The following is a 27,364-nucleotide window of genomic DNA, read 5'->3' on the forward strand; positions in this document are numbered from 1 at the left end:
CTAATTGGGGGCACGGTTCCTCCGTCCTTGTGGCGGTCGGAACCTGCCCCAGACAGGATGGCGGATGGACTTTGTCCGTCCGCCATCCTAATCGACCCCATAGACATTAATTAATTCCTGCCATCATCGACAGTTTGAAAGCTTTTTCCCCACACTTTATATGCCAGACATGAAAATGTTACCAATTAAGCCACACATTTTTGTGTATTGCCTTTAGAGGAAAGTGACAGTGCATTTGAGATTGTTCTGATACCTTCCGCCTTAAAGGTGGGGAATTTTCATTAAAACCACATACTATCATTTACATATCTTAAGAACATTACCTGCTCAGTAATCATTTATCATAAAAAATACAGACATTAGGATTTGGCCAAAACTCATTTGGTGTTTCTTGCTGACTCCTACAACTTGTTCACTCCTTGTGCCATCACACGATGTTTATTTCCAATGCTTTTTCCCCCTTGATGAACCTCGTGAATGCAAAGGCACTGAGATTCAGAGACCTGTCGTTCCCCTTCAGGATAAGTTCTGGAATGGCTCTGCCCACGGCTGGATACTGCTGCAGGCCGTGTCCACTGAACACTGTGGCAAGGTACATATTATTCACCAACGGGTGCACCCTAAGGATGGCGTTCGGGTCATGAGTATTGTAATCGTAGTAACCAGCCCAAGCACACTTCACCTTCAGAGACTGAAAGACAGGGACCCGCTGGGCCAATTTTGGCCACACCTTCTCAAAGAAAAAAGAATCATCTACTTCCAGATTGCTGATGTCTGGTTCCTCATTCTCTTCTGGTGAAATTCCACCTATATAGTTTCCAGCCATGCCATGCCGTCTGAAGTAGGCGCCAGAGGTGTCAATCAGCTGCGGACATTCAATACCCGGTCCATCAGGGCAATGGGCATACCTCTTCCTCGGCTCGACTGGCAGCTACACACCACTAATCGAGTTAGGAGGTCCTACCCCAATATGGGCCATCTGAGCCACTGTGGCAGCCCAGGCGCCAGCAGCATTGATAACTATGGCACACTCCACGGGCTGGCTCTCCAAGCTGTTGGGCATCTGCACTTGAACCTCAGTAATCCGGCCAAACGTCAGCTCCTCGCCATCTGTGAGCATTTCTCGGTTGGTAATTCCAAAACTGGTCACCTCTTCATGGCACTGCCACACGCCCATGGATAGGGCTTTTTGGCGGAAGGCGTTGAGAAGAGTCCATGGATCGAACCAGCCCTCGTTCTCAAGACCGTATGAAGCAAGGGCAATGCCTTCGGAGTTGATCCAGGGGAATTTCTTCTTCAGCTCTTCTGGCTGCAGTAAGGCCACCGTGGCACCCTCACCCCTCTGAATCTGCACGTTCTTCTCCAGTTTAGGGGCAGTTTCTTCACTTGCTAGGAAGAGATAGCCCGACGGATTAAACTGGATATCAATTGGATCTTCATTCAAAACACCAAGATGCTCATTGATATTTCGCAGGAAATGGGCAGAGAACAGGGACATCTGTATGTTTTCGGGCATTGAGAACTGCTGCTGAATCCCTCCCACTGACAGGACGGTGGAGGCTCTGGGGTATGTGGGGTCTTTCTCCACCACCAGCACTTTAACGCCCTCGCGAATCATCTCCATTTTCTTCAGCCAGTAGGCAACGGACCACCCAACCACACCACCAGCCAAGAAACACCAATAGAGACCTGGCCAAATCCTGATTCATCTGATAAACAATGTTTACCAGCTGGCTAGCTGCCCTTCATGGTACACTCTTGGAATGTGAAGTGTACTATAGCCTAGTTTTCGACTACAAGCCAATCAAAAACAAAATAGCATGTACATTCAAGTTTTTACTGGGAATTAATTTTGAATATTGCAGTACCACAGAGGTATACGAATTTATGACGGAGAGATTACTTCTGTAAGTCCAGATTGACTTGATTTGATGAATTATTTTAATCATGAGTTTAAAATAATATAAACGACACCTAGATTGCAGTAAGGTGAATTTATATGAAGTCACAGTGATGCACCGATTTTGCATTAATTGATAATGACACTGTTGTAATGATGTTTTTGTAGTGTGATCATTTTGTAAATCTTGTTTCACTAAGACAAGCAACAATGTAGATTGTAGGTGACACAAGTCTCAAATTAGGAAACAATTAGAGATCTGCATCAACAGCGTAATATGGCAGAAGACCAGATCGTCTGCCATGCTAGGAATCGGACAGCCCCATTTCATCATATACATTTCTCCTGCAGCCCCATGTCCACTGAACAATATATTGACGCTTCTTGTTTAAATTATATTTGGACTTCGTATGAAATCTTTAAAAAATTGAATACTGAAAAAAAGGGACAAAAATACAGACATTAGTTAGAAGATGCCAACTAGTAAATAACTTAATGTGCATTTGTTAAAGCGCACGTTCACCCAAGGGTATCTTGGCACCGAATAACAGATGTTTAGTGTTACCCAACTCATTTGATCAGGAGGATGAGTAGACCCGTTGGGATTTGAACCTGTGACCATGAGGTTTATCACTGACCTCTGCAATGGACACATTAGTCTACTAAGCCATCAGACCTGGCATTAATCTCTGCCATCAACAACAGTCTGAGAGGTTATTTTTCACACCTTATAAGCCAGATATAACATTTCTACCAATAGTGCCACACATTTTGGTGTATTGCCTTGAAAGCAAAGTAACAGTGCATCTGAGATTGTTCTTATACCTTCCACCTTGAAGGTGGATTTGAGATATTTTTTCAGAGCCTCTAGCCATGATTGACATAGACATATAACTTGTTCGATATATTTCTAGGCTGAATAACACATCCTGCACAGGGCATAAATGTGTCCGTTTGAAGGCCAAGACCATCAACGTACTTAAAAGGCAGATACAGAAACCTAAAATGCATAAAATCCTTCTTCTCCCATGCTTGCATATTAAAAGCAATGCAGCCTTGACTTTAAAAGGTGTAGGTTTTATACTGTGCATCTCTGTAAAAAATGGAGACGAAATATGACTTTCCTGGATGTGAAAGACGTGTATATAACAACATTAAAATTAGAGGGAATGTGGGACAAAGCACTCAGGAACTCCACACAGTAAGACTGAAGATCAGTAAGTTCCTCCCCCACAATTGTGGTTATAGATACTGACTTCAAATGCGCACATATGCGCTTTTTCGGCGAGTAGCAGGCTACTCTGGGACCCATAGAGGATTAGTGTTGAATTAGAATAGTGAAACATGCAAGTACATTTTAAGTGGTGGATAGGTTAGTCAGTTATTTGGATTTGGAATGATAGCAGAAGGATAGAGGAGGAAAAAAGGTTTGTATTTATATAGAGCTTGTTACCCCTGATGGGGCGTTGAAGCACGCTACTCCGGAAACCCATAAAGGATAAGTGGTGAATTAGTATAGCTGAATATGGAATTTGAGAAGTGAACATGTTAGTCTGTTAATTTTGATTGAAAAGGATAGTGAAGGGATAAAAGAGTGAAGGATTTTTGTTTTGTTTTGTTTTTAGGTCTTAACAGTAGGAGGAGGCTTTTGGAGGGGAGGAGTCAGAGGGAAGAGTTTAGAAAGGTATGTTTTGGGGCTAGGTATAGCAGAAAGAGGTGTCAAATGATACAAGGAGGGGTAGAGTAGGAGAGAGTCAAGAAAGGGTTATTTTGGGGATCATAGTAGTGGTATGGGGTTTGGGATAAATGAGAGTGGATGTAGAGGATATATTGACAGATGTATAGGCTGAGAAATAGGGTAGTGCATTGGAAATGCTAAATTAGAAGAAAGTTATAAATATATAGATCCATAAGTACCTTAAGTTTGTGGGTGTGGATGGTGTGGGCTGGGTATTGCTAAATGGGAAACTGGGCAGCATTTCTGGCCCTGGACCTGGTCAGTCTCGAACAGTCTCAAACAGGCAGCCGCCCTTGTCCTCTTCGCCATTAACAGGCTCAAACAGGCAGCAGCCCTTGCCCTCTCTGCCCTTAGCCTCTCCGCCCGGGCTGAGACGCCCTAACCTTGGCCTTTTCTTTCCCTAGTGATCAGGTGACCCCCTTCAGCCAATGGGAACCCAAGCCCTAACACTATTCAATCAAAACACTAGCCCTAAAATCTAGAACCAATAGGAGACCAAGACCTTACAGCCAATCTTAGCCCTAGTCCAAGCACCCAATCTGTTTAAAACCCTGATCTCTACATCCAATAGAGGCCCTAGCCCTACCAGTAGTCCCAACCCAAGTCCAAGCAACCAATGGTACAGGAAGCCCTAGTCCCTACTTCCAATAGAAAGCTTAACCCTACTCTTAGTCCCACAACTAGTCCAGCAACCAATCACACCAGAAGCCCTAATCGCTACTTCCAATTAATGGTCTAACCCTAGCCCTAGTCCCGCCCTACTGCCAACAACCAATAACATAGGAAGTCCTAGTCCCTACTTCCAATAGAAATGCTAACCCTAGCTCTAGTCCCAACCCTACATTGATTGAATCACAGACCCAGAAACCAATCAGAACCCTCAAATACCCAACCAATGAGAACACTAACCCTAATCCAATAGAAACACCAGATACAACCACCAATCAGTGTACACATGTACCAACCACTAGCAGACAATATAAGGTCCTGGCGACCTCAGACAAGGTTTGCTGGCCAGGGAGTTGGAAGCTGCTTCTCCTGTTCAGAATTTCCTAGGAGACAGACAGGCTCAATCCACACTTTGGACTTCTGCAGGTAAAGGCCTCAATAACTTGAAATCTAACAATACTGTTTGAATACAACTTTACTCCCTCTCCTGGCCAAAAAACGAAGTGCACAGTCCCTAGTAAACACAGTTTAAACAGCTCACAGAACCACCCTCTGATGTAGAATATCCCTGTTGCTGGGGGGAGGAGAGGGAAGGCAAGGGGGCTGTTTTCACTGGCTTGTGTCTACCAAATTCTAACCCTGTCTTGCAATATCTAAGTGTTTTGCAGATAAACTAAAGGCTAATATAATTCAGGTTTTTTTATTTGACCAGTTAATTTTAGGCAACAGGATTCCATCATTAGGGGCGTGAGAGCAGGAAATGGCAGTGGACTAAATTAATTACAATTAGTTTTTTTTTAGCATAACAGGCATGGCTATATTGCTGTATTTCTTTGCTCCATATAAGCAACCAATGTGACACACACAAAAGCATACAGTAAAAGGTAAAAGTGTGATGAGTGTGAAGAAATTCAGCACGGTTTACCAAAAAAGAAAAAACACAGGAGGAGATTCATGCTCCTATGTTTATTTATTTAGATAATGACAAACTTTAAAGAAACTAATACTTGTATTGGCTTTAATTCATGAAACAATGAAGGGAAAAATACATCAGACAAAAACTCCATCCATTTATTTCAGAGAGATTCAAGGTGAAGTCTTAGATAATGTGCTACATTAAATGAGACTGAATCAACAGAGAACCAAATGCAGGGCGCTGTACACAAAAGAAAAACAGAGGGAAGAAGCTCTATAGTAGTCAATTATTCCAGGTCAAAGAGTACCAAACACATGAAAACAAAGCCATGTGAACAGGCAAGCTGGTTGTAGGAGAGTAGGGTCTGCTTCCTATGGTTACCCCCACTTTTTGCTGTGATTCACTGGTTTTTCGACTTTAGTATGGCTGTGGCCCTGCTAATCAGGCCCACAGCCTAGCTGTTCTCTCTCTCTAGATTGATACCGTTGTACTTTAGGTACATACTAGATTGGTTACTGGGTCACCCTTATGAGTCCCTTTATATGGTACCTTAGGTACCCAGGGCATAGGTACCCCAGAGGCCTACCAGGGGCTGAAGCATGTATTGTGCCACCCCTGGTTAGCCTTCCAAACTGACACCACAGGTCTGCACTTGCAGCCTGGGTAAGGTGGTGTTAGCACCCCTTACTTAGATTTAGTATACCTATATCTACCTTTATATATAGACACATAGTAACCTATAAGTCACTCCTATGGCAGGCCTTGACAATCCTGCAGGCAGAGTGCTTGGTTTTGTGTGAGAGGGTGCCCTAGCATGAGCTGAGTCCCTATGTAGCTTTCAGAACCATCTCCTTATAGCTGTTCTATGATATAGCCATACCATATACTCTTAAGTACATTATAAACCTCACGGTTAATGCTAACTTTGGTTTGGCTTTATCAAAACATGTCATGTAAGGTGTCAAACACTTTGGAATACTACCCCCCACCAGTTCTGGTGGTGTGGGTAGCATTCCACCCTTCTAGAGGGAGAAGACATGTACACACTGGTATACCCGGTTAAAGTAAAACAGAGCCCCAGCATCACAAATGGATGCTGCTACCACAGACATGAGTCTGCCCTCCTGCTGCTGGACGAAACTCCATCAGGGGAGGCCTGGACAATAGGTTTCCTGTCCAGGGAGGTGCTAGCACCTCCCCAGACAGGCTTTAGTGTATTGGGGCAGGGTGGGTTGCATTTAGTGAATACTTTTCAGATACTGCCTGGGGCACACAAGGTGCTCCATGCATTTCCTAGTTTAAACCGGTTGCTGGGGCACTCAGCCCCAGCTCTGGCGCAAAACTGGACAAAGGGGAAAGGGTCTAACCACCCCCTCCCCAGGTCCACCCATAGGTGGGACCTTAGAGTTAGTCCAACCCCTAAACTTGCTATAAGAATAGGATCCCAGTCCCTAGGACTTTAGATTACCTTGGACGAAACTCTGCAACATATATCTTGGACCTTCGACATTCCATATCGACTGGAAGACGGAAGAAATCTCCCTTGTGGTCAAGGAGTGACCACTCTGTTCAAACAGGCAACAAAAGCATCTTTGCCAGTCTGCATTTTTTAAGCTCCCGCCGGATCCCGAGGAATCTGCGACACAGGACATGGACTTCCAGACATCTCTGAGGCTGAGACCCGTAGCTGACACGAGAGACGTGGGACCGGAACTCCTGGACATCCTGCATGTTTGCACCTGCACCTACTTCGCGAGGTATCCCGAAGTTGTGCATTGGGGTTTTTGAAGCCCCTGCCCCGAGCACCTTTGCACTGAATTGCAGAGGCCAGCACTCCACGAGTGACCCGTGAGTCCCGTTTCTTCACCGCAGCGCGAGGCACCTTCATGGTTTCTAGTCCTTTGGCATTTGAGCCCTGAGGAAGAACAATCCTTGATTTCTTGAGCTTTCCTGGTTGCTCCAGATGTGCTCTCACTCCTCTACAAAGGAGGAGTCCCTCAGACCTTGCTGGTCTGAACCGAAGCCAATCTTGTCATCTTGCGTGGGTTGCTGTTGCCAAGGCTTGTTTCCCTGCAAGATTACCCCTATTGGGCATCCCCAAGGTGAAGACCAGGCATCCCGCCGCGTGGGGGCCGTAGTGGAGATTAAGCAAGCTATTGCCCAGAGCTGCAGAGTGTGAACCCATGATTCGAGTAGGCACCGAGGCGAGAATTATCGAGTCCGTGGACATTTGGGCTCAAGACCCTGCTGCATCGGGACTTGAACCCTGGTCCGGGTCTGACCTCTGTATCAGGGTCTGCCTCCTCTAACCAGTGAGCCACACTTCTCCACTTCTCCGCTTGTTGGATCCAATCCGGATTCTGACACTGCAGCACTTGACATTCTTTATGGGACAGCTCGAATCCAGCTCCTGGTCATCGTCGATGCCTCCTGGTCCTCGTGGCTGAAGAGTCAAGCTTCACCTCTTTCACCTGAAATCACCCTACATTGGTTGGCATCTTCCCATCGTCATCCTGGTCACTGGACTAGTGACCCAGACACTGTCCCCTCTACTTTCACGTTCTTCACAGCTCTGATCCACTCTTGGATCCACCCGGACACTTTTCCTCTGGTCGCCTGCAGCATTTCTTCGCAAGCTCTCCATAGGAATAGACAACGAAACCCGACGCAAAAAGACACCTATGCACCCGGCTTTCCTGGGTGAGGTAATATGAGTACTTTGGTGCTCCGTGGGTCTTGACTCTCGAAGTGTCCTAGTCTAAAAGGGTTCCATCGTAGTTCACCTCTAAGTGCCCTTAATCTTTAAAATTGTAACTTGTTCGTTCTCCATAGAAAGTCAATGGTGATCCGCGGCTGTGTTTAGACACTGCACGCGTCCCCCGTGGGCCTCCTGGGCCCCTACCTTGGGTGGTTCCTGGTAGCCCCAGTGGTTCTACAGGCCCTAGGCCTGCTTTCTAACCCTCACATGGTTCTTATACCACTATTTTATTATTTGGTTTGTGAGGCCCTAGGGCATAACGTATACTGTGCAAATTATCGTATGCTTATTAAGTTCCTTGTATTGTACTTTTACCTCTGACCTCATTAAGAGTTCAGAGGGGTTTTCTTTAGAATAAATACATATATATTTGATATATACCTTGTGTGGTGTGCTTTCATTTGATCATTCAAGAGATTATAATTGGTAAAACAACTAGCTTCACTCGCCTCTAAGTCTTAGCCTGAAGGCTGCTCTCCACAGCTACCACTAGGACAGCTTTCTATAAAGGTTTACTTTAAACCTACCATCAATAAGGGTAGTTTGGACTGGTGCAAGGTGCCCACTAGAATAGTGGACATCATATGCCAGGCCAACTTCTCACATTGGTGTGCAACGTGTGGGATTAGAGCTTGCATTGTTTTACCAAATAATCTTGAGAATATCATTTGAAAAATCAAGCTTAAAATACATACGTTCTACTGAACTTAGCAGTTGTAGGTGTTAAGGGCTTAGCCTTAGCAATGAGAGGAGATCCCTCCGGCAAACAGAACGGAACTGGAAAAAGCACCCTTCCGCAGGCCATCTTAAACTTCTCCGGCAAGCCAGAAACGTCTATAACAAAAAACATAATCAACTCAAAAAAAGAATTCTTCAGAACTGAACTGGATAACGCTAAGAATAGACCTCGCAAACTATTCGAGTTGGTCAAACACCAATCCAACAAACTAGCTAAATCTTCCAAAGAAACCCCTATATCCCCAATCACATGCATGCAATTTTCATGTCTGCTACCTATTCACAAAGCCCTCCGGTTCTTCCTCCACACTCCGCGCTGCCCTCCCAGACCTCCCTCAAAACTTCAACTTCAAAGCCTATGACGAACAATCGGTCGCAAAAATCTTTTCCTCGTTAAGCCCCAACAACCACTTCAACGACCCTCTCCCGTCAAACTGCCTTGCCGCTGCCTCTCAGGCTATCATTCCCTCTTGGACGACAATAATCAATTCCTCCCTCCTACAGGGATCGATTCCTGACTCCCTCAAAGCCGGCCAAGTTGTCCCCATCTTAAAAAACCTACACTTGATCTGGCTTCTCCTGACAACTACAGACCTATCTCAAACATCCCTCTCCTAGCCAAAGAGCTGGAAAAATGTGTACAACAACAGCTGAGCCAACACATTACCAACTTCCACCTTCTAGACGACTTGCAATCTGGCTTCAGACCTGAACACATCACGGAAACCACTCTCCTCCACATTGTGGATGATGCCCTTCAAGCCCTTGACCAAGGCAAAACCTGCCTCCTGATCCTCCTTGACCTATCCTCGGCTTTTGACACGGTCAACCACGAAATTCTCATGAATCGCCTCAAACTTAGGATGGGCCTGATGGCACTGTTCTGGCGTGGTCTAGGTCCTTCCTCCAGAACTGCTCTCAGAGAGTCCTGACCAACGACAGCCTATCCGCTTCCTCTCCGATCACAGTGGGAGTCCCTCAAGGATCAACCCTGTCCCCTACCCTCTTCAATCTCTACCTCGAACCGCTCGCCGAGGTGCTGCATATTGCCACATCTCCTACCACATGTATGCAGACGACACACAGCTCTACATCAAAATCTCTTCCCCAGAGGACATCCGGTCTCTGAACAAGGCCCTAAAGCTGACGGTTCACTGGCTCACATCAAACCAGCTAAAACTCAATGCCAAAAAAACGGCGTTCCTCTTAATCTCACCACCTAACGCCAATACAGACATTCAAGTTTGGACCAAGGCTATCACAGTGCTCAACTGTTCTCCTACCATAGTGGATTCTGCTAAATCCCTAGGAATTACCTTAGACGGCAACCTGAACATGCGGGGCCATATCAATGCGATGGCCAAAACTGCCAGATTTCATTTGAACTATCTAAGAAATCTGAAGCCCTTCCTCAACCCCCAGATCTAAAATCGGCAATCCAGGCTCTAGTCATCTCCAGGCTAGAATATGGTTGCTTCACCCTCGCTGGCCTACCTAAGACCTCTCTGGCACCCTTGACAGCCTGCCTCAACGCCGCTGCTAGACTGTTAAATGGCTCTAAGAAGTTCGACCATATTTTACCCCATCTTAAAGCTCTGAACTGGCTTCCGCTTGAGGCCAGAATCCAATTTAAACTGGCCTGCATCACCCACAAGGCTCTCTACTCCAAGTCCCCTGCCTTTCTCGCACAGAAACTTGTTCTATCTGGCGGAACCAGAAACTCCCGTCCGCCAGAGACCTTTTGCTCCAACATGCACGCTTCAAGAAAAAAAGAATGTACAGTCAAGCTTTCTCCGGAGCCGCATCAAGAATATGGAACTCACTCCCACCCGCCATCAGAAAAATACCGTCTCTAGCTCACTTCAAAAAGGAGACCAAAACTTTCCTACTGAGCAAATTCCTTTCCTAATGCTCACTTTACACTCTCCTCCATAACCTGACTTCACTTATCGTTACTGCACTATCCCTGGCCCCCTCTCCTTTTGTTACCACCCTGCTCTGCCAAACAATCTTCCAGGCCGTTGAGAATGCTTTTCTAGCTTATTGTATCATTCTGTTCCTATCCCAATAGGCAGTCGGATATTTTTATTGTTTCTCTTGCCATGTACTGTATCCTACTATGTGCTCCCTATCCTTTCTACTCCCCCCCCTTTTTTGTCCTGTTATCCCACCCGATACTACTGTAAAGCGCTCTGATACCTTCACGGGTCTGGTTCGCGGTCTATAAAACACTAAATAAATAAAAATAAATAAATAAATAGCACACCCTGACAACTGCTAGAGGGGTTTAGTAGTAAAGCAAGAAGTGTAGGTAGGTGCACACACCACACCTCACTAGTCATGGCTTTAAAGGCAGGGCCTAGTGGGTCTCTGCCAGATGACAGCCAAGTGCTGCCATCTAAGTATGACACATTCTCCTTTCAGGAGTTAAGGGGTATGTGTGCCATAAGGAAATTAAAGCAAGGACAAAGTCCCACCACCCAACACCTGATAGATATCTTAGTGGCAGATGACTTGGAAAAAGCATCAGATCCAGATAGACTAGGTAATGGGAGTGGGGTGCATCCATCAACAGAAGAGGACACTAGTGGGGTGCCCAACTAGAACTCGATGATGATGATGATGATGATGCAGACCAGGATGATGTCAATAGACTCAACCTGGGAAACACAGGGCTACCAGGAGATGAGGTGGGTCAGAATTGGCCTCCCTCCATCCCCCCACGTAGACCTGTAGGTGTGCCTAGAAGGGAAAGATCACCTTCAGTGGAATCCAACCATTCTAGCTCATATGTAGGGTCCTCTGCCTCTGCTCATAGGAGAAGAACTTCTCCTGAGAAGAGGGAACATGATGCTAGGATGAAAGAAGCCAAGCTTAGGATAAGGAGACAAGAAGTAGCCTTAGAGAAAGAGATCCTAGCTCTTGAGAGAGAGAGAAAAAAGATGGGGCTAGAGCCTCATGGTGGCAGCAATGTCCTTAATGGTAGGGATAGGTCTTATGACCATAGAAACCTAAGCAAGATTGTCCCTCCCCATCAGACTGGGGATGACATCCACAAATGGATAACTGCACTGGAAAGGGCCTGCAAAGTACAGCAGGTACCAACAGGGCAGTGGGCAGCAATCTTGTGGCTCTCCTTTGCAGACAAAGGTAGAGATAAGCTCTTCACTGTAAGAGAAGAGGATGCTGACAATTACAATGTCCTGAAGAGTACTCTGATAGATGGGTTTGGCCTAACCACTGAACAGTTTAGGTTGCAGTTCACAGATACCAGGAAGACACAGACTCAGGACTGGACTGACTTTGTAGATTGTGCTACTAAGGCTCTAGAGGGCTGGTTACTGGGCAGTAAAGTGTGTGACTATACAGGATTGTATAATCTAATCATGAGAGAACAGATTCTTAATAACTGTCAGAACCAGTTGTTGCATCAGCACTTGGTTGACTCTGATCTGACCTCTCCCCAAGAATTGGGAAAGAAGGCAGACAAATGGGTCAGAACCAGGGTGACGCAGAAGGTACAGAACCAAGGTGGCGACCAGAAGAAGCAAGACCAAAAGGGTGGGGAGAAAGCTAAAGACCAGAAGTTTTCACAAGGTCCCCAAAAAGCTTCTAATGGTGGGGGTCACCAATCCAAAAAGAAAGAAGGTCCAAGAAAACCATGGTGCAAGAATTGTAGGCGCATGTTGTCTCTCTGTTGTATTCGCGGGTCCGCTCAGTGTCCCCTGATGCGCAGGTCCGAGCCAGGGCTGCATGGGATGGAGACCTGACTGAGCCGCTTTCTGATGACCAGTGGGAAATGGCGTGTCAGCAGACAGAGCTCGTATCTAGTAGTAGCCGGTTACGACTACTGCATTTCAAATTCCTACATAGAATGTATCACACGCCAGCGCGATTACATAGATTTGGCCTCCGGGAGGACGATAGATGCCTTAGATGTAGGCAAGGCCCGGCGGATTTTCTACACTTGGCATGGAGTTGCCTGAAAGTTGCGGAGTATTGGGGAGAGGTCTTTGCGGGGCTGACTGACATGTTAGGGACCAATATTGCACCACATCCCACCAGGGCCCTTCTAGGTCTAGTCGCGGATATTACCACACCGCATCGCAAATGTTTCGTTATGGGCATACTCTTGGCACGTAGGCAAGTTGCTTGCAGATGGGGAAGGGGCAGGGCGCCTAAATTCAAGGGGTGGGTACAAGATATGACCACATGGCAGGAATACTTACAAGTATATGCTGAACAGTTACCGATAAAGTCCCGGCCAAAAGATATTTGGGGCCCATTGATGTCCTACCTTAGGGGACAGCATGATGAAGATGATACATGCACCACGCGAGCAGCGGGCGGGATTGCTGCTGAATGAGAGGTGTGGTTTGGGGAGAGGGGAGGGATGACAGGGAGCTAGGGTAGGCTGTTGTAATGGGGGAAAGGGGCCTATCACTTTGTTGGGAGATCATGAGGACACCTCTAAACCAGGACGATTGCCAGATGCATATCAGGACATTGAGAAGTACGTACTGGACTTTACTAAGAGCCTGCTATTGAACTGAACTCCGCTCACGGAGACATACTTAATTCTCTTTATTGAATATGCCAGAGAACTCAGGGGATGGGTGAAGGCGGGAGGGGGGCATTAGGGGGGATACTGAAGAATATGAGTTGTGATCCCTTATCAGGAACAAATTTGATGTCTTTTGAATACTATGCACGTTATTTGCTACTTTGTATTATAATGAGTGGATATTAATAAAAACCTCTTAAAAAAATAATAATAACAATAATACTCACTGGACTAGTGAGTGCAGCAAGAAGGAGGCAGCTCCAGCCACCATTGCCCCTAAGGCAACTGTTCCCCATAGTTCATCTCCAAGTGGTGGTTCTCAACAGAAGGGTGTAGTAGGGTTAACCCTTGGAACTGAGAAGTACTCTGGCCTAGTCAGAGTACCAACTCAAGCTGTTTTGATCTGTGATGGGGGCATGGATGTGCCCCCCTCTGTGATTCCCAGTAACCTGGGCAAGTACAGACAAACTCCTTTAATCAATGAGAAAAAGGCTCAGGCCTATCGGGACACAGGTGCCAGTGTCACAATGGTGACACCTGACTTTGTGGACCCTGAACAAGTGATACTTGGTGAAACTTACTAAGTGATCAATGCCAGCAATGTCAGTACTACCTATAGTATGGCAGTTGTTAAATTCTCCTGGGGAGGGGTAACTGGCCTTAAAGAAGATTGTGATTAGTGCAGACCTCCCTGTAGAATGTTTGCTTGGCAATGACCTAGAGACTTCAGCCTGGTCTGAAGTGGAGTGTAGGACTCATGCAGAAATGTTAGGAATCTCCAGACTGTCTGGGCCCCACTCCTGCGCCATGTCAACAGGCCAAAAACCTAGGGGTACTATTTGACTCCGAGCTGTCGTTTGCGCCCCAGATTAATCGGGTAGTGGGAATGTGTTTTGGGATACTTAAGACCTTACGTAAGGTCCTTGACATGCTCCCTGTTGGAGACAGACAGACCCTTGTGCACGCCCTGGTAACATCGAGACTCGATTATGCCAATCTCCTTTACCTGGGCAGTACGGCCAGCAGTCTCAACCGTCTACAAGTATTGCAGAATGCGACAGCCCGGCTGGTGCTAAGGCTCCCTAGGCGAACCTCCTCTAAAGCTGCTCTAAAGTCCCTTCATTGGCTGCCGATCCGTGAAAGGATCAAATTCAAAGCCCTTTGCATATGCCATCGCATCTTGGGAGGTAGAGCACCCGCCCCCCTAAACTGTCTTATCACCCTCCATAGATCAGAGCGGATGCTTAGATCTTCTGGCACTGGTCTGGCCGCAGTCCCCAAAATTCGTAGAGCCCGTATGGGGGGCAGATCGTTCAGACTTCTCGCAGCCAAGAATTGGAACTTACTACCGACTGAATTACGCCTTGAACCCTCTGAGGCCAAATTCCGTAGAGCCCTCAAAACACACTTGTTTCGCCTAGCACTGCCTTAACTCCCCACCCTCCCACTTACTCAGTCTCAGCGCAGGGACACGCCGGAGAGCGTAACTAAGCGCTTTATAAAATTCCAAAATAATAATAACATGTCCTTGCAGTGACTAGGTCACAGGTCAGAAAGTGTAACATTGAACAGGCACTGGATTCTGGAATAATGGACCAGTTGCCTACCAGGAAAAGGAGCAGTAGGGTTAAGGCTGTGCCTTCCCCCTGACTCTGAGTGAGGATCAGACTTCTGAGGAAGCTGATTGTGAACCTGAAGAAGGAACTGTCCCAGAGGAGCTTGAACCTGATCAGGTTGAGTTCTTAGGGACAGGGGGCCCTTCCAGGCCTTATGAAGGTTGTGATTAGTGCAGACCTCCCTGTACAATGTTTGCTTGGCAATGACCTAGAGACTTCAGCCTGGTCTGAAGTGGAGTTTAGGACTCATGCAGAAATATTAGGAATCTCCAGACATGTCCTTGCAGTGACTAGGTCACAGGTCAAAAAGTGTAACACTGAACAGGCACTGGATTCTGGAATAATGGACCAGTTGCCTACAAGATAAAGGAGCAGTAGGGCAGTAGGGTTAATGCTGTGCCTTCCCCCCTGACTCAGAGTGAGGATCAGCCTTCCGAGGAAGGTGATTGTGAACCTGAAGAAGAAACTGTCCCAGAGGAGCTTGAACCTGATCAGGTTGAGTTCTTAGGGACAGGGGGCCCTTCCAGGGCAGATCTGAGTCAGGAGCAGTTGGACTGTTCTTCTCTTGAACCCCTCAGACAGCAGGCTGCTGCTGGGAATGCTAGTGGCATCCATAGAATCTATTGGGATGAAGGGCTCCTGCATTCAGAGAGTAGAGACCCCAAGCCTGGTGCTTCCAGGAGGTTGGTCATACCTTTGGCATTCAGGGACTTCTTTTTGTCACTAGCCCATGATACTCCCCTAGCAGGACACCTGGGCCAGAACATGACTTGGGACAGAATTGTCCCTCACTTTCACTGGCCCCCACATGTCTGAAGACACAAAGGAGTTTTGTCGCTCCTGTGTCACCTGCCAAGCCAGTGGCAAATCAGGTGGCACTACAAAGGCCCGCCTTATACCACTACCTGTGGTGGGGGTTCCCTTTGAACGTGTAGGAATTGACATTGTTGGACCAATGGATCCCCACCTGCATCTGGGCACAGGTTTATCCTGGTGATAGTGGATCATGCCACCAGGTACCCAGTATCTGCACCTTTTCCCCAGTGCTCACAGTGTACCTGTACCTACCATGCACAAGCCTCGTGATGTGCTTTTTAACATGAAATCCTCAACAAGGTAATCTTCAATTCAGCCTAGGTTTGTATGCTTTTTGTACTGTCGCAAACATGGGCATCTAGTGCTATTTAACGCAGACCTATAGCTAGTATAAATTTAGCTTTGTTTCTCAAATGAAGGTTTACATAAACCATGTTACTTGCTCCTACAACAAATTCTCTCCCTTTTTGCAGATAACAGAAGCTAAGACACTTTGTACCATAACAAAATTGTGCCTTTATTTAGTAAATTGAAGAGGATTTTAGCTGAGGCATTTGATTTGTGTGTCAAAAGATTTATGCAGAACAGCTTAACTTTTAATGTTGCAGTATATTCTGGGATGTCGCGTATTGTGCAGATAAGGAGAATGAGAATGCAAAGAGTCGTGGAGGGCATGCACGCTCTCTCCTCAAAGCTGTCCTCGTATCATGGAGGCAAGGAGAAGCCATGTCTCTTTCCATTGGAACAAGCATTTAAAGTTTATCTCTGCTCGTCCTCGCTCACTCCCCAGGCAGGCAGAGGAGAAATGAAAGAAAGACTGCTCGGGGCCGACACGAAGGATTCCCTGAAGAAACGCAAAGGCACTTAATGAAATGCAGAACATCAAGGGCAAGGCGTCACTTAATGACGACACGGGAGCAAAAACAGATTAGGGAAGAAATGAGTGTTGGTTACATTTTTCAATTTAGTTTAAATACTCTGGCACAGCAGGGCTTCACCAATATAGCAAAATGCGTGACTGGAGAAATGTTGGAGAGACAGTGCAAGTTCTAGTGCTCAGATGTGAGCAGGCTAGCTAGCACCTGCCAGCCATAGGTGTGTTGAATTCCCCCACCCATCCTTGGCCTGCAGGGATGAAGACAAAGCAGTAGGCAGGGAATTCTAGGTATTGGAGTTTTTAGCAAGTGCAGACTGGCTTCCAAAATCTGGCAAGGATGAATTGTGTATGAAAGTGGAGAATTATGCAGTGAGGCTGGTTAGGCTTCACTATGTAATACTATCACAATAGGGCAAACATGGTCTTTGGATTCACAATAATAAATCCTTAGCTCAGTCCTGGTAGTGTGGCATAGAGCAGTCAGACTGTACTACAGGAACATGTGTTAAGCATTTCAGCGTATCAACATGGATAATAGGTAATTGACACAACTCGAAAGAAATCCCATACCAATGTATACAAATAACACAAATTATTTTCATATACATTTAGACACCAAAACAAAGTAAATCAGATAAGTACAACCAGAGTTATAGATTCTGTGAAGTAATAATAAATCAGTGCAAATCAGTACTGCTCAACTTTAGCATTCAGTACAAAGCACTACTGACAATTGGACGCATGCAGGGCGAATTGTGTGGAACCCACGGAGGGGTACAGTGATGCGGGTCCAAAGACCAAGCCACAACAGTCTGTTCGACTTTACCTGGCTCAAGTGGCCCGGGTGCTGAGTTGTCCTGACTGTCTTAAGTGCTTATGCGGGAGCTGTGGAGGAGCTGGTTTTATTGCTTAGAAGGTGCTGACTGGCAAACAGGTGCAAAAGTTGAAAATGCTATGGTCAGTTGAAGGTGGTGTGGGGGTCCCTTGTGTCCCAGCGTTGACTAAAGGTGGTGGTTGCCTTTGGTTCTCAAAGGGGTCCCTCTGTCTAGGGAAACCGGTCTTTGGTCCAGGACGAGTCGTAGTTGTGCAGTATCAGGATGGTTGCCACAGGTATCACGCCTTTGTTTTGTGCAAGTCCTATTATCAGAGACTCAGATATATTCTGTGTCCACTGTGGAAATTCCAATCAGAATTGTGGTTGAGGTGCCAGGGTGCCCCTTAAATCCAAGGGTGTGGGAGCAAGTGGCCAATGGGCTACTAACCCCAGTGGCTAATCCATTTCTAAGGTGACCACATCCGAGGGTGTGTGTCACTTTTTCTACCCAGAACCCTCTAATCTGCCACTTTAAAAAAGACCAGAACCCTTCTTTAGCTGTACAGAATAGGTAGCCCACCCTAAAGGTGTGGCTAGCCTTCTGGAGTTGTACATCTCATGGCTACAACAGTTTCACATCTGCCCAGGTGAAAATGTGCTTGGGACAGGTGGAGGGCTGTTTCCTCCTTTGGGCAGCCTGATTTCATATCACAGGCAGTGTAAGCTTTGAAGCTCGCCGCTTTGATGTGCCACTTCATTAGCCATCCTGTCAGGGAGGGAGGTGTCACCTCCTTCCCATACAGGTCATTGTTTCTGACTCATTGGAGAGTTCCAACCTCTTAGCAGGGGGTCAGATTCCTGTCTTGGCAGTGGCAGCTGTTGGCTGGCAACCAAAGTACAGGAAAGGCTGGGGCAACCAAGTTGGAACCTCTAAGGTAGTCACCTGGGTGCCTGCCAAATCGACCTCAACACAAGAATCAGGTCAGGGGTGATGAGACACAAATTGTTTAATACCAAACATGACATATTTGCAGTACCATAACAGAGCTGGCGACCTTGATTTCTCCTGGGTGCCAGCCCATGCTATCACTTATACAATCCCTTAATGGAAAAGGCTACTATAGGGACATATAAGAGTTTCCTTAATTGTCCACACCCCCAATATAATGCACCCAGACTCCTGGGCTCAGGAGGCCTTCCTTAGGGTTGACTGGCATATATTTAAGATAATGCTTTGGCCTTGCCACACATGGTGAGGGCAAAGTCAGGTTCAAGCAATTTGCACTGCTCCTGCAGTCTGCGATGGCAGGACTGAAATCATCTGTCTACTTGGGTCACTCAGGGTGACACAAACAGTGCTTCAGGCCCTGGTGACCCCTTTAACTTCCATGCCCCGGGTGCCATTTGCCAGGGACTTATATGGGGGTTAAATTCCTTGCCAATTGTGGTTGCCAATTCACATATATCAGTTTTAGGGGGAGAGGCCTGGCACTGGGGCTTGGTTAGCAGGACCCAGTGTACTTCCAGAGTCACAAACATCAGCACTGGAGCAAAAAGTGTGTTTGGGGGCCTACAAAAAGGGAACTTTCCCACGAATTGGATTTTCAGAATAGTGTATTAGATTTAGGTGTCTCTAGTTGGCAGAGGTAGGTACCTTTGACCAAATAGGGACCCTTGTGTCTAGTCAGGATAAGGGGCTACACGTATAAAATAACCCCTGCTCACCCCCTTGGTAGCTTGGCACGAGCAGACAGGCTTATCTCAGAGACAGTGTGTAAAGCATTTGTGAACACATACAGTAACCCAGTGACAACACTATAGATGGACACCACACAAGTTGTAGTGTAAAAATAAGTATTTTTATGTAGACTTAACACAAGACCATAAACGACAAAAATCCGCAATACTGTACTTTAAAAATGGTAGGAATTGCTTAGTTCTCTTTATAAGTAAAATGCGACACTTTAAGTTCAATGTACCTTTGGATGCGTAACGCTATACAACAAAAGTGTTGGAGGGTAGGTGATGCGTCGGTTCCTTACACGCAATAACGGTGATGCGTTTGTTCCCTACGCTGCGTAGGAGATGCATCTGTTCTTCTCTGTGTGGGGAGGAGATGCATCGGTTTCTTACTGTGCTTCCGTGGCAATGCGACTAGCAGCGCCGTGATGCGATGAAGATCCGGTGCAATGAAACAAAATGGCGTCTTTTTCTTGATGCAACAACGATTGCGTGCATGCCCGACGGCCTTGCAGAGACTCAACAAATCTTCTGAGCCGCGACAGGCCCTGTGGCACGCTTCTCCGGTGATACCACGGCCTCTGCTGCGACTGCAACACTATTGTCTGAGGATGCGAGGTGCTTCGGTGATGCGATGAAACAGTGGCAGCGGCAACACCCTTCTTCAGTGATGCGATGACAGCGGCTGCAGCAGCATCATGCTTCTTCTTCGTGAGTCGCGCTTCCAGCTCCTTGCGACATGCAATCCCTAGGAAGACCCAGCACAACAGCAGGCACTTCAAAAGAACTCAGGGGAGCTGGTTGGTGAAGTCTGTTGTCCCTGAGACTTCAGCAGGAGGCAAGCTCTATCTTCAAGCCCTTGGAGATCCTTTACAAGTTGATGAAAGTAGCACAAAGTTCCTTTCTCCTTTCTTTGGTAGTCAGGCAACCACTGCAGGCCAGTCCCCCAAAAAGCACTCAGCTTAGGTACAGTCTCCTCCTTCGGTTTCTCTAGGGTTCCTCTCCTCAGCAAAGGTTCTTCTTGTTTCCCAAAAGTGATCTAAAGTTCTGGGGTCTGGGTCCCCTCTTTTATACTCCTTTTCCTGTTGTTCTCTGTTCTCTGGTCAGTACTGGAGCACTTTGTGGACAAGATTCCTTCTTTCCTTTCACAGTGTAAGCCAGAGACATCAGACGCACCACAGGAGGTGGAGCCAGCATTGAGGAGGGAAGGCACAGCCCTATTCAGGTCCCAGGTGCAACTCCTCCCTCCCATCTACATGCAGATCTCTCTATTCAGCCTTGTGCTGACTCACCCTGTCTCCTGGAATCCCCCAGCCCCTGTCACTCAAACTCCAGACAAGGAATACACAACCTAGCAGAGGCAGGCTTGGATAGTTAGGCAAGAAAATACCTACTTTCTAAAAGTGGTATTTTCAAACACAGAATGTTAGAACCAACTTCACTAAAAGATGTATTTTATCATTCTGAGTTCATGGATACTAAACTCGAATTTCTACCTAGTTCCCTGAGTCAGTTAGGTTTATAAGATGTAATAATCAAACTGCCCATTCTGGACTATGGGAAACAGGTGACCTTGCAATAGTGAAAAACAAAGATGGCTGTAATTCACTATTAGGACATGCCACACACATCAGGGCATGTCCTACCTTTTATCTACAATGCACCCTGCCCTGAGCCTTCCATAGGGGTGACTAATATGCAGAAAAGGGAAGGTTTAGGGACTGGCAAGTGGATGCACTTGCCTAGTTAACATGGCAGTACCAGACTGCACACAGGCTCTGCAATGGCAGACCTGAGACAGACTTTACAGGCTGCTTCTGTGGGTGGCACAACTAGTGCTGCAAGCCCACCAGCTGCATTTGATTTACAAGCCCTGGGCACACTCAGTGCACTGTAGTAGGGTCTGACAAGTAATCCAAACCAGCAATTATGTAGTCACTAATTCATACATCAATTTAACATAGAGAGCATATGCACTTTAGCACTGATCAGCAGTGGTAAAGTGCCCAGGAGGAAGGCAAAAAGTTCAGGGATGACCCTGCAAAAAGGGCCAAGTCCAACACCACCCCCTTCCAGCCAAAACGCAGGGTAGACCAATCGTTACCTTGATGGGTTTCTCTACTTTGGGCGATAGAACATGGAACCTGGCCCACAACAGCAGGGGCATATTCCAGTTCTACGCCAGTCTGAACCTTTTTGGATCCCTCTGTCCATACTCTCAGGGTCCACCATGCTAACTGATGAGGAACCCTCCTCCTATCCTGTGGACACCATCTGTGCAGCACCTAACCTTAGCTTGCTCACAGGTGTGTCCCAACACAGACAGCAAGCCACAGTGGCCACTGGCAGTAGTCAGGGATGAGACCCAGGACTTATGCCTCTCAGGGCTCTCAATCCTCTGTGGCGTCAGAGAGCGGGGAGCAGTAGCCCCAGGTGCTTGGCACCCTTTGTCCACTCTCCCTCCTGTCACGTCAGGTATGACATCCTGACACTGACCTACCAGCCCCAGGCCTGTACCTGGGGGCTGGACAAGAGACTGGGGTAGGCTCTCCCACACCCGTTTCTCCTCCTTGGGGCTCTGTACCCTCCCACCTGGAGCGGTACCCCGTTCCAGAATTGTCAGGGTGCCTGTAGCAGGTGTCCTGCACAATTCGCCCACCAGTATAGGGGTTCTATCCTGCAACTGGGCTTCCAGGTCAGGGGGGACACCCTGAACCTGGCCCTCCAACCTAGGGTCCAAACCCTCAGGCTGCATCGGGATCAGAGACGAGGACGCCCTCCCTCTGTACCCTCTTCCAGAGCACTGCACCCTCCCAACTGGAGTGGTACACCTAGAACAGGGGTCTCCAACCGGTCGATCGTGAGCTACCGCATGAGTAGCTTGCGCCCTGCATCTAAATTTTGTAGCCTGTTATTGTCATTTATTATACTTGGGCCTTTTTTTTACAGCCGTTGCCTGCCCTCACCAAACCCAACTGCTCAGATTGGCCTAACTGAGCTTTAACTGAGGCGACAATAATGAGACATCAGACGAGGTATTAATGGGACAATAGAGAGGGAAATACTGGCATCAGAGTTGGCAGTAATGAGGCATCAGAGGGGGCATTAACAGGGAGATGGAACAGGCAATAATGGCATAAGGTAGGACAATAATAGCACATGGATTGGGTTAATAACAGGGCAATAAATAAGGAAATCACACTACTTCAGGCAGGGCAATAATACTGCATCAGAGGGGGAGTTAAGAGGGCATTAAGGGGGATAACATCGCATCAGAAAGGACAACCATAGGGCCTCTGAGGTGTCAATGACAGAGCATCTGTGGCAAGAATAACAGCAAATTTGATAAGACATTAACAGGGCATCCAGGAGAATAAAAGTGGAACTTCATATGAGGGTAATAATAGACCATCTGAGAGGGCAGAGAGCGAATCAGAATGTTATCAGGTGGGGCAATAACAAAGCATCAAAGCTAAGGCGTCTGCGAGGATAACCAGAAGCGACACAAATATGGCACCACCAAGGACAATGGTACCGGACACAATAACGGGGGGTTATAATATACTGTCATGGAAATGGAGTATCAGGACCATCATGATACTTACTTGGGCCCGGCTGCAGATGAGTCTTAGTGTCTGTGTGTCCGGAGGCTACAAACGGGCGGCGGTTCTAGACAGCAACTCACTCTGGCCCTTAGCTGCCGCACTGCAGGCAGGCTGAGCTCAGGCGAGGCTGTAATTCCGTTACCATTTGCCACCCGGCACGTGGCCTCCACACAGTGATCGGCTGTCCTGAGAGTTCAGTGCGGGCCGCCCAGTGATACTGTCCTGGCGGCACCATGGTTCTGTAATCTGCGGGTCACATTTCTTTGAAACAACTGCATTTGGTACTAGGTAGGGCCCGGGTAACATATATAACAGCTGAGGTAGCACAGTGGCGTCCGGACCAGTGTGAACTGCCTCAAGCTGCGCTGTGACCTACCTGCACCAGCGCTGTGAACTGCCTGCACCAGCGCTGTGAACTGCCTGCACCAGCGCTGTGAGCTGCCTGCACCAGCGCTGTGAACTGTCTGCACCAGCGCTGCGAGCTGCGCCATTACTGAATTTACAGCGTAGCCTGCTAACCATACAGCACAGAGCAGCCTTACTCAAATCGATCAGCTCACTCGAATCTTCAAGTGCAAGTGGCATACCAGTGGCTGCAACACGTTTACAGTACAGAAGGCTCAAGTCTGGAGAACAGCGCATTAAGAGGTATAATGCTTAACGATTGATCTGCTCCTCGCTTGTCTCTCCATCTCATCTGCCTTTCTTCCTCCTCCGCCCTTCCCTCTCACAGCTACCTCCTTTTAAAACCTCCACGCAGCCCGACCTGCCTCGACCACCCTTCTTATTCATCTTTGTTCTCTCCCTTCCCCCGGCTGGTGTTTAGACCCCTTCATCACTCGCAATAGCCTCCGCTTCACTGTCCCTGCTCGCCACTTCGGACACAGTGTCTGTTGTCAGCAGGCCCATCGCACTCGCTATGTGCCACGTGACCTGCCACTGTGATGAGACCTGCAGGCGCTGGCCTGCCATGGAGAGCGCCTCGCTGCCAGGACGCAACGTAGAAAAAAGCAGGTTGCGCGGGTTCGTTGCATTTCAATACTGCTTGCACCACCTGCATGCTAGCAGGCTTTCCCAGGACCTTCTGCTTCGCACCAGCTGGATCAAGAGGTGCCAGGCTGTGAAAAGCCAGTAGCGTGGACTGGAGGCTGAGATCAGCAATAGCGTCATCATATTTGGCCTGCCCTGCCCCAGCTAAGCTCAGTTAGGCCAATCTGAGCAGTTGGGTTTGGTGAGGGCAGGCAACAGCTGTAAAAAAGGCCCAAGAATAATAAATGACAATAACAGGCTACAACATTTAGAAGCAGGACGCAAGCTACTCATGGGGGTTCGGCGATCTACCAGTAGCTTGTGATCGACCGGTTGGAGACCCCTGGTCTGCACTCTCTAGTAGTGATCACCAATCACTGTATATGAGTCACAAATGCAAGTCCAGAACCCTCACTGCTGACCACCAATGTTAGATTTGGGGGTCTCTAGTTGGCAGATGTAGGTACCTTTGACCAAATAGGGACCCTTGCGTCTAGTCAGTGTAAGGGGGTACACTCCTAAAATAATCCCTGCTCACCCTCTTGGTAGCTTGGCACGAGCAGACAGGCCTATTTCAGAGGCAGTGTGTAAAGCATCTGTGAACACATACAGTAACCCAGTGACAACACTACAGATGGACACCACATAAGTTGCAGTATAAAAATAAGTATTTTTATATAGGCTTAAAACAAGACCACAAGCTACAAAAATCCACAATACTGTACTTTAAAAATGGTAGGAATAGCTTAGTTCTCTTTATATGTAAAATTCGACACTTTAAGTTCAATGTACCTTTGGATGTGTAACGCTATACAATGAAAGTGTTACACGCAAGAACAGTGATGCGTTGGTTCCCTACTGCTGCGTAAGGGATGCGTTGGTTCTTCTCTGCGTGGGGAGGTGATGCATCGGTTTATTTCTGCGCTTCCGTGGCGATGCGACCAGCAGCGCGGTGATGCGATGAAGATCCGGTGCAATGAAACAAAATGGTGTCTTCTTCTTGATGCAACAATGATGCGTGCACACCCGGCGGCCGTGCAGCGACTCAACAAATCTTCTGAGCTGCGACAGGCCCTGTGACAAGCTTCTCCGGTGATGCGACGCTGTCTGCTGCGGCGACGACACTCTTCTCGAGGATGTGAGGTGCTTCGGTGATGCGATGCGGCAGCGGCGACACCCTTGTTCAGTGATGCGACGACAGGGCTGGGGCAGCATCACACTTTTTCTTCGAGAGTCGCGCTTCAAGTTCATTTGCAACACGCAGTCCCTCAAAAGGCCCAGCACAACTGCAGACTCTTCCAAAGAACTCAGGGGAGCTGGTTGGTGTAGTCTGTTGTCCCTGAGACTTCAGCAGGAGGCAAGCTCTATCTTCAAGCCCTTGGAGATTCTTTACAAGTTGATGAAAGTAGCACAAAGTTCCTTTCTCCTTTCTTTGGCAGTCAGGCAACCACTGCAGGCCAGTCCCCCAAACAGCACTCATCTTATGGACAGTCTCCTCCTTCAGTTTCTCTCTGGTTCCTCTCCTCAGCAAAGGTTCTTCTTGTTTCCCAAAAGTGATCTAAAGTTCTGGGGTCTGGGTCCCCTCTTTTATACTCATTTTCTATTTGTTCTCTGAAGGCCTTTGCCTAGTCCAAACCAGTTCTGGTCAGTCCTGGAGCACTTTGAACCTCAGTGAATTAGGGTGTGCCAAAACTCACCTTAGTACCCAAAACCCCCTACCAGACTAGCAATCAGTGTCTCATTGGTTCTTACAAACTCCCAATGTTTAGACAACCCAGAACATGGACTTAGAACACCTCAGGTAACGTGGAACACATGAACACTCTTTCGTTATACAACCATATCAATCCAGAACTAGGAGTAAATGAAGACACGTGCACATTTGAAATGTTTATTTATTTTCTAATGCAGTGTTCTCAAGCGCAGTATCTTAGCTAATACAAGCAAATATATTATAAGAAACAAAGTAATCGGCATAGTTACTAGTCCATAGAATACAAAGGGAGAAAGCATGTTAAAATGCTAGAGGGAAGAAGGCTAAATAGCACCTAAATCTTACCCTCCCTTGCTAGTATATTATATTATATCTAAGAAGGTCTCTTTGGGTTTTAGCAGGGCGACCTCATACCTTTGATCCTAGTGGTAAGGGATCACATCATCTTCCACCAGCTCTCTGCATGCGAAGCATCATCAAGTGTGTGTGTATGCTCTGTGTAGTGCAATATAAAAGGCGCCTAAAGCCAAAGTTGGCCACAGCTGCATGTATGTTATGTCTAGAACGTGCAAATATCAGACCTCACAACAACCACTGTGTTGAAATATCCTTGAAGGCCTCGGCACTCACTGTACAGACATAGCTTACAAAGCAAAGCTGATACAATAGCAAAACATATTATTCTCCTGTGAAGCAAAACAGTCTACTAGGCTCAAAGCTTTAATAACAATATGTGCCGTGTGCAGAAGCAGCAGAAAGGTAAAATGGCGTTTAAACTCCTAATAAGCTCATGCTAACTTAACACAGTGTGAAGGCAAGGCATAGCTATATGACAGTGAAGCCAGCATTGAGGAGGGAAGGCACAGCCCTATTCAGGTCCCAGGTGCAACTCCTCCCTCCCATCTACATGCAGATCTCTCTATTCAGCCCTGTGCTGACTCACCCAGTCTCCTGGAATCCCCCAGCCCCTGTCACTCAAACTCCAGACAAGGAATACACAACCTAGCAGAGGCAGGCTTGGATAGTTAGGCAAGAAAATACCTACATTCTAAAAGTGGTATTTTCAAACACAGAATGTTAGAACCAACTTCACTAAAAGATGTATCATTCTGAGTTCAGGCATACTAAACTCGAATTTCTACCTAGTTCCCTGAGTCAAGTTTGTATTATAAGATGTACTCCGCAGTGGTAAAGTGCCCAGAGTCATAAAACCAACAAAAACAGGTCAGACAAAATACAGGAGGAAGGCAAAAAGTTCATGGATGACCATGCAAAAGGGCCAAGTCCAACAGTGTGCAAGAGGCTGGAAGCCAATATATGTATACAGTGGAAGGTCCAGAAACTTACTTGTTACTTGAAAATTGAAAGATCCACAGGTAGTCCCACTGGTGGGAAGGAGGGAATCACGATAATGGGAAGTACATGCTTCAAATTCCCATGTTTATGCAGTAACTGCATTATTTGATATATTACTAACAATCTTGCAATCAGCACAATCAGGAGTATACAAATATATATTACAACACTCAAAAAATAATGTTTAAAATGACAAGAAAACAAGAGGACGGTCAAACAACAAAAAAAACGCCATGATTGGCCAATGTTAATGGTCTCATAGATCTTTTTTTAAACTTCCAGCCATGCTGCACAGTAGCCGCTTTGCTGTACAACATGTCTACAAAGCACACTGACAAGCCAATAGTTCTCACATTTTTTGCCAATGCTTGTTATCAGAAGGACAGATTTCAAGTTGCCATGGCCTCTATCACTTGCTGTAGAGGAAAGGGCTGTGTCAGTGTTTTATTCGATTTGTGGAAAAAAGATGGATTTATGTGGGTACACAAACAGGAAATTGCGACATGCATTGAAG

The 27,364-nt window shown here is 47.0% G+C and overlaps 1 protein-coding gene across 1 annotated transcript in view; it reads right to left on the bottom strand.

Moving 5' to 3' along the window:
- Positions 1-427: 427 nt before the first annotated feature.
- LOC144762321 (FAD-dependent oxidoreductase domain-containing protein 1-like) overlaps positions 428-27,364 on the bottom strand; it is a 67,298-nt gene continuing 40,361 nt past the window's right edge. The window contains 1 exon segment of the mRNA XM_078647479.1: positions 428-1,689. Within this exon segment, the coding sequence (XP_078503605.1) occupies positions 428-1,689 (1,262 nt within the window).

This window comes from Lissotriton helveticus, chromosome 1_1 (assembly GCF_964261635.1).
Source record: "Lissotriton helveticus chromosome 1_1, aLisHel1.1, whole genome shotgun sequence".
Lineage (NCBI taxonomy): Eukaryota > Metazoa > Chordata > Amphibia > Caudata > Salamandridae > Lissotriton > Lissotriton helveticus.